Here is a 14,306-nt window from a genome sequence, read left to right on the forward strand (position 1 = left end):
TTTTGTTCATTAATTTTAATTTAGATTGATTTATTCCAAAATGAGCCCTGGGTTGCATATATTTGCATAACCCTCTCCAGCAGCAATGCTGTGGAGAATCCAACGAGTGAAGAAGAGCAGCAGCAGAGGGTAGGAACTGAGACTGAAAGTCCCAGAAAGATATTGCTCTGAGCCGAGCTCCTGCACTGGGATAGAGAAGGCATTTCAAGGTCTGCTTAGTCACACGTGTGGCTTTGCCCGCATGCAGAACAGCCCTGCAAAACAGAGGTCAGGGCACAGTAGTCAGGTGGGAGAGTGGAGGCTGGGTGAAACCAGTGGGAGGAAACACACAACTGCACTGCAGAGATTAGAAACAAACCCATGGAAGAGCAACTGCCGTGGAAAATCAGTTGTCCGGTAGGGACACTGATAGTGTCAGCAGTGTAGCATGGACAGATTACCCTGCAGAGCAGAGCTCGGGCAGGCTACAGCCCTCCTGAGACAGATATCCTTAGCCTGGAGGACACTCATAGCCTGATACCATCTGTATGTGAGATGATTTTCTGAAGCCATCAACTGAACCTTCCTCCTTAGAGACGATGAAGGCAATTTATACCCTCTGCACAGCAGATCTTCCTAAATCCTTGCTCTCTCCCTCTTGCTCTCCTCACTTCCCATGTTCACCTGCCAGATGGGCAGACTGGGACTGAAGTGTGGCGGGCAGCAAGGAGGAGGATGAAGAAAAGCCACAGTTGTTTTGATTTAATCCTTGCGCACACACAAAAATTCCTCCCACCCCGGAGAGAAAAATGACCAAAGAGTAATTCCCACCTTCATCCTCCTCCTCCCACTTCCATTTCCAGTGTAAACCACTCAAGAATTTGCCTAACAAATTGGCCTCCCCTCTGGTTATTGTCCCAAGTGAACAGTCTCTCCATTCACTAACCCATGACGGTAAGTCGGTTTGGGAAGCGGCAGGTTTATCTACCCAGCTCAGGCACTGCACCGGGCCTGCTTGTGAACCAGTTGCCATTCAGTGTCTGCTCTGCTGTTGATAAAGCACATTACACATGGCTGGGCTTGCATGATTAATACAGCTGTCTAAGCGCTCTCTCTAAAAACAAAAACAACCAGGAGAAGGGAGGTGTGGGGTTTGGGAGGGAGGGGGCCGCACAGGGAAAAAGCCAACCATTCCAAAGAAATCAGGCTTGCAGAAAAAGCAGAGTGCTCCTGGCAAGCCTTCTCTCCCGTGGGTGAGCAGGTCTATCAGCAGAGCTCCCCTGCAAAAGGGAGAGGTCTAGCGGCAAGGTGAGCAAAGGAGAAATGCACCTGGCCCTTCCCCACCATCACCTGCATGTCCCCCTGCAATCTGGGGGATGAGTGCATGGACAGGAGCAGGGGCTCAGGCCATGGAAGAGGATGTGCTATAACCAGCATAGCTTCAGTAAAGTCTGGCCAGGCAGCCTCTACGGTAGGTGGTGCAGATATATATGCTCACTGGTGGACGAGTACACTCCTGAGCCAGGTCACCTTATGCACCGTATGCGCACACCCCGTGCTTGGAGGCACATCCCACAGTCACTGAGCGATTTCCAGGCATCCTAGAACATCTAAAGGATGAACCAAAGGGGCTGCAGGCATCTTTTCCGTTGCCCCAACTCATCCAGCTGAAGGCCGTCTCAGCTGCCTCTGTAAGCTGCAGTAACTTTCCCTTTTTTAATTACCAGTCTGGGAATGGCCTGTGGGAAGCCACTATGGCTTTCTAGTCCAGCTTTCCCCACGCCTGGGCCAGACATTAAAGCCATGTGCACTGTTAGAGCATTAAGGTGACCAGGAGTTTCACTTGGAATTGCACACACATATACCCATCCGTACTTGGATGAGGACTACAGGTGACACAAAGCAGTATTTACTTGGACCACATGTTTTAAAGATATGCACCAGTTTTTGGGCCCAGCTTGACTCCTGTGAAATCTCTAATTCACTGAAATGCTGAGAGAAGCGCACAGGCTTGTTTATAGTTTTCCCATGATACAGGTCCCATAATTCTCATTGTTCACAAGCAGACCTTGACGAAGGCTAGCTGAAACCTCCTCCTAGCTTCTCCTGGGCAAGGAGGGATGGAGACATGAGTTGGTTTCCACTAAGCTCACCGCAAAGAAGTGGCCCTGAGAAGACCTCAGGGACAGGTGGAGAGTGCGCCGTGCTGCAGGTATGAGAAGCAGGGCATAGGAGGGCAGAGGCAGAGATAGGAAGGGCAGAGGTGGCGTTACGACTGGATTTCAGTACCAGAGCAACCTCAAGCATGCTGGTCATGCTCCACCCCGATATAGTTCTCCTGCTTCAGTCTCCTTCCCAGTCACCCCTCAGTGTGTCCCTCCCTCTTCATTTCTGCCCACAGCTACTCAAATCTTTCTCATGCCAAATATCCCTCAAATCTTGTGGAAAACCATAGCAGGGATGAAGTGGGTAAACAGACAGACATAAAGCTGATGAAAATATTAATTTTTCAAGAGGTTCCAGAGCCTCTGATTAACAAACCTGCTTCATAGGGCTGTATGTGCTCCAGGGGGGTGGGGAGGGGCTATGCTGTATGTTCCCTATTGATACACTAGACTATGTGCTGGTATCACCTTTGGTCTGCTGTGCCGTAAACGTGCTTGAGAGTGGAGCAGGGGAGGGATTGCTGTATCCTAGGAAAGTGAAAAGCAGAAAAAGCTCAGATCTTCCCTCTGATGGACCCTGAAAAAGTCTGTGCTGTGCATGTTTTTGGATGTTTTGCTTGTAGGATGAGAGTCTTCAATGAATGGTTTGAAGACAAAGCCGTTTTAAGTAACTGATTTTGTATCAGTAGTTTGCCAAATAGTTTTTTTATTTATTTGTTTTTAAAATTTCCTCCAGCTCCTAGGGGAATGGAAGGGGTGGGAGAACTATTTTTCAGCTGTGAGAAAATCTTGGAACTTTTTGATATCTTCAGGATCTGGTGATGAAAGATCTGTGTAACCTTGCAATGTAGATGGTCTTCTAGCCACCACCAGACTCATTGGTCAGGATAACAGCTCAGTTCTAGACTAGGAGTACTGTAAACCAGCTCCAGGATAAATGGTGTAAGCAGCCAGCTTCTGAACACCACGACCTTCTCAGAAAGACACTGAGAAATACAATTTCAGGGATATTCTTCAGACCTCAGGGAAGGATGGGTGTGCTGCATTACAGAATGAATCTTCACTAAGACATGAGGTATGATAGATGAGTACTTAGTACACCATGAATGAGCTCCAAAACATGGGGAAGAACTGTTCAGTGCAAAAAAAGCATGAACAAATTCTGAAATACATTAAACCGTGTGCTAAGATTGATAGACACCAGAGACATTTCCTTAATCTTGTTGGAGAGTTGCTGGAGGGCATCGTTTCTAGTTTACACAGTGGTACTTCTACCTCTAGAAAAGCCAGCCTATTGCCACTGCAGTCACAGTCAGGTTTTAATTACAGGAGCAGGACTGAGAGTGAGAATGGGGTACAAGCAGGTAATGAACAGAACAGTTTCAACATTAAGAACAGGGAGTGAAAAATCGTGTCTTCTTCTCAAAGAGGAGGGGGGGAACACAAGAAGGTAGTAAGAAAAAAGCCCCAAATGAACCCTAGTAAGTAGAAGCTGCTAATCCCTAAAGCCTCAGAGTAGAGTGCAAAGCCCTGGAAGAGAGAAATTAATAACTTTCAAAGTATGACCTTGAAAATGGAATTAACAGTATTCCTCCCTTTTAAGCCTTCATGATAATAAAGATTTCATCTTCTGAAGCCCTGGCAAGAGAGTCAACAGACTAGAAAAATTATTTCTGGCAGAGGAGTTGGCAAGTGTAAAACCTAAGACCCCTCCAAGCCCCAGGGGGTGAGATGACAGAGAGAGACCTGTATGGTGCACATCCCCTTTCCCTTGAACCTTCTCCTTTAGAGGTTTTTTTTTTCATTCTTCCCTCATTTTTGGTCCTCCTCTTTGCTCAAGAAGCAGGACTCCAGCATTTACTGTTAGCAGAGTCAGCCTGTCAACAGCATGGAGCCCAGAACCACACAGAGTGGAGAGCATTTGGAAAAAATAGCGGGCCAGCTCTACTTGGTTTGCCATCACTCCTTCCTTCCCATCACAGGCAAGTCCTCCTAGCCTGTCCCATGCCTCCTCCTGGCCTCACTTCCATTTAGAAACTCATGGGGGCTCCTTGTCCTCTTAAACCAGGTTTTACCTCCCATTCTTTGACAGGATCCCAAGGACAGATTCCCCAAAGCAAATAAGGGGCCTGTTGCTCTCTGATGCCCTTTGAAACTTCTCCGTGGACACTTGTCCATCAGCACTGCAGATACGTCAAGCCCTGGAGTCTTGTTAATGTAAATAAGAGGAAAACTGGCACCTGCTTTCTCTTTTCCCATCTCCATTTTGGTTTACTCAGATGATGGGACCCAAGACCCAGTAGAATATTTTAGATTGGCAAATACTTGTGTGAAACATGTAGATGGGTGGGTGATTTTTTTCCCTCTGGGTATGGACCAGAAATACATCTGCTTTCTGCTTGCATCTCAAATGACCCTTTTTAAAGTTCTGTGTTGGGAATCTTGAAAGGTGTATGTTCAATTTCTGCTGGTGGTGATCATGTTGGCCACAGCATTTGGAGGCATGCCTTTATGCAACCAAGTGGACTTGTGGATTTGCTTTCAAGTCTGATCTAGTTTGCCTGTTCAGCAAGGGTTACATGGCGTGGCACAACCTCTATCCCCCTCCCTTAGGGGCCCTTCAGGGGTGCTATCGGTGTTGCAAAAGGGAGCTGGAGGGAGCGAAGGGAGAGCAGGCAGAATATCTGTCTGGAGGAAGTAGAACGGGCTAGAAACTTTACCACCACTCCCTGCAACTTTGGATTCTTGCTGCTGTAGCGGGGACATGTCTTGCTTTTGATGGGGATGACCAACCAGCAGATCAGATCTGCCCCTCCTGAGCATTTTTACCAAGGATATTGCTGCGTAGTGGTTGTGGAGAGACGCAGACCAGCAGGGATCAGCTTCTGTGCCTCAAAACATAGGAACATAGGAGGAACATAAGAGGTTCCTGGAACATAGGAGGTTCCACTCAAATATGAGAAGAAACTTCTTTACGGTGAGGGTGACAGAGCACTGGAACAGGCTGCCCAGGGAGGTTGTGGAGTCCCTTTCTTTGGAGATTTTCAAGACCCGCCTGGATGCAGTCCTGAGTAACAGGCTCTGACATGCTCTGGGCAATCCTGCTTCGGCAGGGGAGTTGGACTAGATGATCTTTATGGTCCCTTCCAACTCTAAAAATTCAGTGAAATTCAGTGAAAAAACATGGCCATATTGGGCTCCCTCAGGCAAAAGTGGCTCAGAGCCACGCAGAGCTGGCACCCTTTCTTTAGCACGGTCCCGCGGGGGCTGCGCTGTGCAGGACCCCGGGGTTTTCCCCCAGGTGTGCCCAGCCACTAACCCTCTGTGTCCTTGCCGACCGGTGCTATTCCCAGCCCGGAGGCTTGCTTGGGGTTGGAAGACGAGCAGGCTCAGCGCCACGGATTTTCATTTGTTTTTTTTTCCCGGCTTTCGGCTGCCACCTCGCGGGGAAGAGGCGATTTGGCGACAGCGGCGGCTCCCCCGGCCCCGCACCGCCGGGCTGCAGCTCCCGCCGCCGATCTGTGGCCGAACAAGGCAGGAGGGAGCCCGGGGCAAAGAAAGGTGTAAAGAGCACGGCCCTGCTGCTGGGCGGCAGGGTGGCAAAGCAGAGTCTGCTGGGGGGGCGGAGTTTATGTGTGCCAACCAGGGAGTTTGTGCCGGGCACCCGAGTGCTGGACGCCAGCATTGCACAGAGCAGGCAGCATCCCTTCACACAGTGTTCCTGCCCTCTGTCATACCTACTTGTTGGCATTTGAGCTGCATCTGGCACTGCATCCATGCCTAAACAGCTCAGTAGGAATCCCCACTTTTCGTCCTGTAGTTTTGACCCAGGCTGCTACCAACTCCTTGGCTTTGCATTCCTGGTACTAACTCCCTCTTCCCATAAACACCATCATTCCCCTGTACCTACCTCTCTTCCACCATCCCTGCTACCCTACGCCTGATCTGGGTTTAATTTCCTCTCTTCATCTCCCCTTCTCCCAGGAGCTGTGCTTGTTACCTGCATGCTCACACCAGCTCCTACATCTCCCCATCCTCACTCTGGCTGACATTTCCTCCTCTTGCCATCTTCAGTGTCCTGAGGCGCACATGCCCATATTGCCATTTCAGTTCCCTGATATCATTTCCTGTGCTGTAGCCCTGCATTGGTACAAGTGTAAGGCTCATCATATCGCCTCAGTCCATATTACCCCCGTCTGATATCCCCCATCACAGCGGCCTTTTCCTGTGTCTCTGACGTGATATAATCTTCCTCCCATATTTATCACCTCCTCACGCAACCCCCAATCCTAAATGGGCACTATAGGCTTTGAGGGGCTAACGCTTGCCATGAGGCAGGGCATGTACAGGTCTACTGAGCAGCCTTCTGACCTTGGCCGCTGCTGCTGAGGCAGTGTGTTGCTAAGCCTTATAGCACTATAAATTCAAGGCTTGAAGGCAGGGAGAAAAAGGGCCCTTTTATTCAACCCACAAAGGTCAGACCTCAGAAGTTTGCTCCCCTCTTGGTGATTTCTGCAGCTAGCCTTGTCTTCTGGGGTTGAGCCTGTGCCACAGAGGACGCACCACTCGAGTCTCAGTTGCTTAAGCCTTGAGGGGTATCATACCAAGTCCTCTCACAACTAAACCGTGCTCCCTTCAGCCCCCTGGGCTGCATCCACTGAGGGCTCAGCAACAGCTGTGCTCCAGGTTTGGTGGGGAGACTTGCAGCTCTGCAATTCAGGACTTGAGCATTCAGTGGCCACCAATCTCTTGACACTGGCTAGCTTCTTTCTTAACAGTTTCCCTGACAAAAAGCTCATCTCAGGGAGATCTGAATGCATCACAGACAGTTCTTCCCACACTGAGTGCTTTCCTTAGCCTGCTTCTCCTGCAGTCAGCAGAGGAGACTGCAGAGCAAGGAGTGACTAAGTTTTTAATCTAGCCAGTTCAGGTAGTAATTAGTAATGGACAGTGTGCCAGGCTTCCTTTTAATGCCAAGGTCCTAAAGTCATTGGAGAACATAACACCCAAATTTAATGTGTGGCTGACATATCACTGCTGGCAGCTGACTGCCATGGTGCTCCTTAGAAGTTGAGGGAGGTTGTGGATATGGAAGTCTTCAGGCAGTCCAGAAGTGACTGGCCAAGTTCATGGAAGAAAAAATGAATCTGTCAAGGAGTGCAGCTTCCGCTGGCTCGGGATGACTCTGAAGCACTTGAGGCAGGCCAATATGATGCCATGCCAGCCGCACGCTCCCCACTAGCCCCCACCCAGCACCTGCAGGGGCCAGGACCGAGGGTTAGAAAAGACCCTTGGACTGACCCCGTAGAGCCGGGCTTTTCCTGTGGTATGTTCCTCTTGGAGGCCAGCTATTTTTGAGGAAGACAGCGGCTCTTGGCTTTGCAATTTTGCTGTGGCTTGCTGTGAACGTAAGCAGCACCCTGCTTTTCCCCTCTCCCTCCACCACCTCACCCAAGCCCCACCACCCTTCTTGTCATGTCTTTTCCTACACCCTCCACAGGAGTAGGAGCAGTTCATGAGCCATCACACACATACACACACAGACGCACACAAAAAAAGGCGTTACAGCTATAGCATGCAAGCTAGCCTACATACCCATGTCCTTTATAGTGAAACCTGGGCTAGCCTAGCTTGCAGCTCTCCAGGGAGGAGCAGGTAGCAAACCCAGCTGTGCTGTGCCCGTGGTATGGGGGGCGGGGAGGGGGCTAAAACCTGCGAGGGGCCAAAGCACTGACCCACTCAGGTGGCCCCAGGAAAGTCATTCAAGATGTGTGAAGTGTGTGGGGAGGCCCTCCCCAAGGGTGTTGAAGGCAGATAGTTTTGTGTAGCTGTTCAGCTTTTTCTGAAGACCAAATCTCTATACTGTTGCAAGGCTCTGAGCCAAAGCATCAGAGCAGAAAAATGTTCTGAGGGACAGTCACTAGCTTTCTTTTTTTTTTACGATTAAAATCAACATTTTTTTTTCCTCCTCAAGCGTTGCTCTCAGACACAGCAGAAATATTTTGGCTGCTGCTCTTCCACTTAAAAAAACTAAAATCAGCCCAAAGCAAACAGCCAGCAAGGGACTGTTCCACCTGCCCTGTTGATGCTAGTGAAGTACTACACAAACAGGGCCTTATGATGGGGAAGGTCAGGCAACCTTAGCTGTAGCAGGTGCCACTGGCTCTCCCTGCGTGGCTGGTGAAGGTCTTGCAACACTACCTAAGCATCACACCGCACACAAGAGCATGCAGCAACTCTTCTGCCTCCTGCTGCATGGAAGGGTTTACCTGCAGGAGGGTGAGGCACTGGGTGAAATCGCTCAAGTCCCAGGTGGCCTCACTGGCCCTTCTGCGTCCCCACCCGAAAGTATGGAAATGTTCTCCCAGAAGTGTCAAGGAAAAGACCCCTCCTTGAAACCCTTCCAGGTTAGGTTGGTAGATGGAGCCATGACACGCAGGTGGGCAGGAGCAGCAAGGTCATGGTGGCGCGGCTCTCTTTTTCCCACAGTTAAATTTAAGGATATGGCTTGGGTTACCCTACCTTGGGAAGAGGGGTGTGGCATGGTTCCCTTCAGCCCTGAGAGAGCTACAGCTCTCTAAATCTCAGCCAAAGCTACCTTGGGCCATGATACCAGTGCAGATCACCCAGGCTGACTGCGTGGCACGGACAATCCCTCGGAAACATGGGGTGCGGTGTCCCGTGAGGCTGTTGTAGCACAGTTAGTCACCGTAGCAGGGGTCCACCCGCATGTGCACTGGTTGTATATATGTCTCACTATTTGGAGCGAGGAAGAGAAGTGTAATTGTTTTGCCCTTGCCAATATTCAGTCTGTTCCTACTTGATTTGATTGATGTGACCCGACTCGGTCAGCCGTTTGGGGTCGGGGGTCCCTTAAGGGTTTACTTGTGAAATGCTGCCAGATATTCATATTAACTCATCATCATCAGAAACCCAATTTCCTTGCCTGGCTGCGGTGGAAGAAAGCCCCCTTCAAAGCTATTGCGTGGTCACAAACTTTGCAGCGCTGCCAAATTGCAGGGGAGCGATTAGCCCGGGAGATTAGCTTGCAGAGCAAACTCCCAGAGCACAGGATCAAGGTTACGAAAGCGGGAGAGTGGGGGGGGGGGGAAACACCGCCCGTTTGCCAAAGTCCCCTGTGCCCACTTGCAAGGGTCGCTTCTCGGCTTTTGGCACCAGGGAACGCGGGCTTTGCTCAGCGCGGAGGTGGCCGAGCTCCGAGCCGGGGCCCGGGCGCGGCAGCTGGAGCCCGAGCCAAGAGGGGGTGGGGGGGAGATGGCAGCCGGGTCGCGACGGGCTTTGCTGGGGCTCTCCCCGGCTCTCCCCGGGATGCTCGATCGAGTGGCGGCGGCGGGGGCGGCTCGGTGGGGCGGGGAGGGGGTGGCCGCCAGGTGGCGGCGGAGACCGCGGCGTTGTCCCTGCTGGCGCGGAGCGACCGTGGTGCGGGGGTGTGTGGCGGGGGGGACGGACAAGGAATCACAGAATTGTTGGAGTTGGAAGGGACCTTCTAGAGATCATCTAGTCCAACTCCCCTGCCAAAGCAGGATTGCCTATAGCACATTATATATACACCGTCCTGCGGGTTTGGGGGGGGTTGGGGAGGGGCTGCATGTGTGTGGCGTCTGTGTGTATATACGGGGGCGGGGGTGTTGTTACACACCTGTGCATGTGTGCGGCTGGGTGGGTGTGCTTGCGGGTGTGGGGTGCGGCGGTGCGTTGTGCGTGACAGACGCACGGGGCTACAGGGTGGCTGATGCGCGCCCCCCAGCGTGGACATTCACCTGTGGGCACGGGGGTGCCTTGTCACCCCACACATCAGCAGTGCACCCAGTCCACAGAGGCACACACACACACGCACACGCACACACGGAGACACCAAGCCATGCCAACATAGGCCGTCACAGCCAGACAGGCTGCAGCACGGCAGCACTGAGGTGTGGCTGTGAAAAAGACTGAGAGTAATAGAGTCAACTGAAAATAGAGACTATTTCCTGCAGAAAATCTCACTCAAAGATAATTATTTTATTTTATTCTAACATTCTAAATTCTCAAAAGTTCTCAAGATTTTATTTTGTGATTGACCTATAACCTTCCCACATTTTTATAATACATGTGGTAGTAAACGTAGCGTATTTGTGAGACACAGATATGACATGCAGTTCCCGGGGTTATGTGCAGAGGCTGCAGTGGCTTTACACCACACTGGGTCCCAAGGCTCCGGGTCAGCTTAACATGCTGCCTGGCACCCACACAGTTACACACGGGCCACTGGGGCAAACCACTGCTGGTATTAGCTTGTGATGATGTCATGCAGATAATCAGGACTGCACATGAAGGGGCTTCTGCAGCCATCCCCACCAACTCAGTGGCACGTGCAGGGAGCTTAGCAGGGAACTAGGAGGACATATAACTCGCACCATTTTTCAGCCATGAAGATAGGAGTCTTGGCTTGTCAGATATCCTCAAGCTTACGCAAGGTCAAGCAGAGCAGAAGCTGGTGTGACCCTCTCCTCTCCCCAGTCTTTCATCAAACCATACCTTGTGTGTCCTCCCTTACACCTAGATATTGCAGAACCTCATTTCTTATACCATAGCATACCATACCATACCCCTACCCCCTCCAAAGAAACAAACCCTGAGCCATGCAGTACCCTGGCAAGGCCAACCATGCCTATCCCTTTGCTGTGCTAGATGTGTGTAACATTGTGTGCCTCCATAGATACATATGCCTTTGCTCTGTTTGCATGCTCACCCTAGAAAAGTGGCAAGGAGGGGCTGGTTGCCACATGTATGTGATACATCCATGTCTCCATGTGTGTTAGACAAATAGCATTTTAGCCAAACAATAAAAAATGTGGTGGCTGAAAACTTGTGGGCAACACGCCCTACCTGGTGTGTTCCTGATTTTTTGCTGGGCCAGAAAAGTCGTGTTTTGGGACTTTCTCACTGCCAACATGGCATGCAAATGTTCCCAAATATCCTCCCCTTAGTCATTTGACCATGAAAGATGCTCTCTGACACATAGATCAGGTAAGTGTAGTAGATGAACTTGAACTTGTTCCTGAGCTCAGAAGGGAAAATAAGTTCCAGTCACCCAAACAAGGAGTAAAAAAACAGTGTTGTAAGATTTGTGTGACAAGCTACAAAAGATGAGCAGGGAATGACTGAAAAAAGAAGCCATAGATGGAATATAAATTTTCCACACAATTCAGCACATACTTACTTAATAGTGAAAGAATAGAATTGGGGCACAACCAGCTGATCTAGTAAGCGATGGGCTACATTAGGAAGAAATCACACAAATGAAAGTGCTACAGAATTTCAGGGGCTCTGGGGACATCCTTCTTGGATTTGCTGCCTTTTAGTCACTAGATAGAGTTTAATAGCGACCATGCTGCTGAGCGAGCCTGTGGCACCCATGCTCCACCCAGCAGAGAGGGGCTCCTCGCCTGCTAAACTCTGCGGGTTGTGAGAGGGAGCAACTGCATTTCTGTCCCATTTTGCTCTCCTGAACAGGGGGCGCTTTTTTTTGGCAGAGGTGGGGGGTCCCCCTGACATTAGACATAGCTCTTCTTGGTAGTAAGCATGTTGTCTTTCTTCCGCAGCAGGATCAGTCCCAACATATAGATTCATCTCCATTTCCACACTTCAGCATCTTCCTGCGCCCATTCTGTGTAAAACACTGAATACATGTGTACATGTAGATGTATATATGCACATACATATATGTGTACATGTACATGTATCTATATGTATGCGTACATGCATGTGTACATATACATGTACATATATGTGTATACCTATGTGTACAAATACTTGAGCATGCATTTGCAAAACCCTAGCCATATACACCTCCCTGCCCCATTATAAAGAAAAGGCTGTCAAGGCTTGGTATTGCAGGGTGAATTTAAAACAGCATCACTGCCTTTAAAGCCATCCAGAAAAAGGAACTCATAAATGAGAGGATGAATGAAAAGATGTCAGGAGTGTTAGCACTTAATATTCCTGGAGCGAGGCTGCATTATTTGTTGCTGCGGCAGAGCGCTCCTCCCTGCCCCCCGCCTCTTGCACACACGCATGCATGTTCATTTCCCACCCTCATGAAAAATCAACCTCCCTGGCACACCCTGCGCCCTCACCCCATAGGTGTCGTGCCACAGGGCCATAAACACAGCAGTGAAGCCTCCTTCCACCCTGATTAAGAAATAAATAATTGCAGCGCAGCCCCTGGGAGGGGAGGCGTCCGCTGGTTGGGCCCATGTTTTATTGATCGGACCGCTGTGATGAATCAGCCCCTGCGGAGCCGGTGTCTGGCTGCAGACAGGCACTGGCCACCACACAGAATTACAACGAGCCCTGCCTGGCATTCCAGGGCCACCACCAGAAAGGTGGCGGAGCAGGGAGATGCGGGGCTGGTGGCCAGGGGGCTGCCCCATGTGAAGGTGTGAGCCATGCCCTCGTGCTGGGCGGCCAGCAGCTCCCAGCTGGAGGCATGGTGAGGGATGCGGTCAGCAGCTGGGGTTGAGCCTTCCCACTTGCTCTGTGCCCTGTTTCTCTAGTCTGGGTATTTCTTAGGGAGAATCATAGAATGGTTAGGACCAATGGAAGGGACCTCAAAGATTATCTAGTTGCAACCCCCCTGCCACAGCCAGGGGACATCTTCTACTAGACCAGGTTGCTCAAAGCCACATGCCATGGGAGCACTGGGTGGGAGGGGAGGATGCTGAGGAGCTGGCAGGCAGAAGCCTAAGTTGGGCTGGATGGAGGCTCATCAAAGTGGGAAGGGGGCTGTGCCCTGCAGCCCTGGCCCTCGGCTGCAGGAGCAGTCCAGGAGCAAAGCGCCGTGTTCCTGTGTTACGCTCGTCTTGCCCAGCTGTGTGTAATCTTGTCCTCTTTTCTCTCCCTTCTCGCACCCTGCAGGACCCGGCACAGGGAGAGTAGACAACGGCTCCATGAGTTTGGCCGTCCCACTGTGGCTGCTGGCAGCGTCCCTGCTCTGCCTACTCAGCAAATGTTAATACAAATCAGAATTAAAAATAATAATAATAATAATAATTAAAAAAAAACAACACAAAAACAACAACAACAACACACAAAACAAAACGCGTTATACAGGAGACAGAGCGAAGAGAGGGGAGAGAGAAAAAAGAGAGGGGGGGGAGAGAGAGAGGACTGTTTCTTCCACAACTTTTGTGTGTTCAGGAGCAAAGAGGGGGGAGAGGAAAAATTACAGCAAAGAAGACTCAGCAACATTTAATCCGAAACCTGACAAGCCGGCTGTCAAGTCACCGACCATCTAGGAGGCAACATGAAGCAAGGGAGAGAATGGGACACCAGCACGGATTGTGTCGCCGGAGGATGCTGCAATGCAAACAATCCAACAAAACATGCAAAGCCAATCAAACAGAAGATCCCTTTTCTTTTCTCTCCTCCTTCCTCTTTTCCATGCTCCCTCACCTACCTTCCTTCCTTCCTCCTCTTTCTTTCTTTTGCAGAAAGAGGTCTTTGCTTCGGTGTCTATAGCCATCTTAACTTTTTGGATGCCCTGGGTCATTTTTGTGAGCCAATGCTCAGCCAGTTCATACATTTGAAAACAAAACAAAAAAAAAAAAAAAAAAAAGAAAAAAAAAAAGAAAAAGAAAAAGAAAAAAAAAGCCACAAACCAGAGTAAGTCACCTGAAGCTCTCTGCACACTGGTGTCCTGTGAAGAACCCCTTCTTCTCTTTGCTTCACCCTGTGCTCGTGTGCACCCAGCCCTTGCTAAACACCTTCTTTCTTGTTCCCTCCTTCATGCAACATCACTCTCGCTGGCCTGAACTAAAGCTGTGTCAACTCTACTGAAAACATACTTTTCTTTCTTTTCTATTTTTTTTTTAATCCTCTTCCTCTCCCACCTCAATTTGACCAGGTGTCCTCCTCTTTCTCCCGTGTATGCCTGTGTGCGTGTGTGCATGCGTGGCTCTCGCTCCGTCTTCTCTCTCTTTCTCTTGTTCTCTCTAAGCATGCAAAAGGAACAGTCCATGTGTACATATGCTCATCCTGCTGTAGATAATGTCCTGCCTTGTAAGTGTGAGACAAGATGCTAAGAGATCACTCAGGCAGAGGGTCGAGGGGAGAGGGGCAGCTGCAACACAGGTTCCCGCGGTGTCCCCTCTCTGGCAT

At 50.2% G+C, this 14,306-nt stretch overlaps 1 protein-coding gene across 2 annotated transcripts in view; it reads left to right on the forward strand.

The window, feature by feature from the left end:
* LSAMP (limbic system associated membrane protein) overlaps nucleotides 1–13,734 on the forward strand; it is a 313,903-nt gene extending 300,169 nt beyond the window's left edge. The window contains exon 7 of one of the 2 annotated variants that reach the window (XM_074156510.1): nucleotides 13,065–13,734. In XM_074156510.1, coding sequence (XP_074012611.1) covers nucleotides 13,065–13,162 — 98 coding nt within the window. In that variant the 3' untranslated portion in view covers nucleotides 13,163–13,734. The remainder of the gene's footprint in view (nucleotides 1–13,064) is intronic. The other variant, XM_074155709.1, reaches the window with a different exon arrangement.
* The last annotated feature ends 572 nt before the right edge of the window (nucleotides 13,735–14,306 follow it).

Source organism: Numenius arquata, chromosome 1 (assembly GCF_964106895.1).
Source record: "Numenius arquata chromosome 1, bNumArq3.hap1.1, whole genome shotgun sequence".
NCBI classification, from domain to species: Eukaryota; Metazoa; Chordata; class Aves; order Charadriiformes; family Scolopacidae; genus Numenius; species Numenius arquata.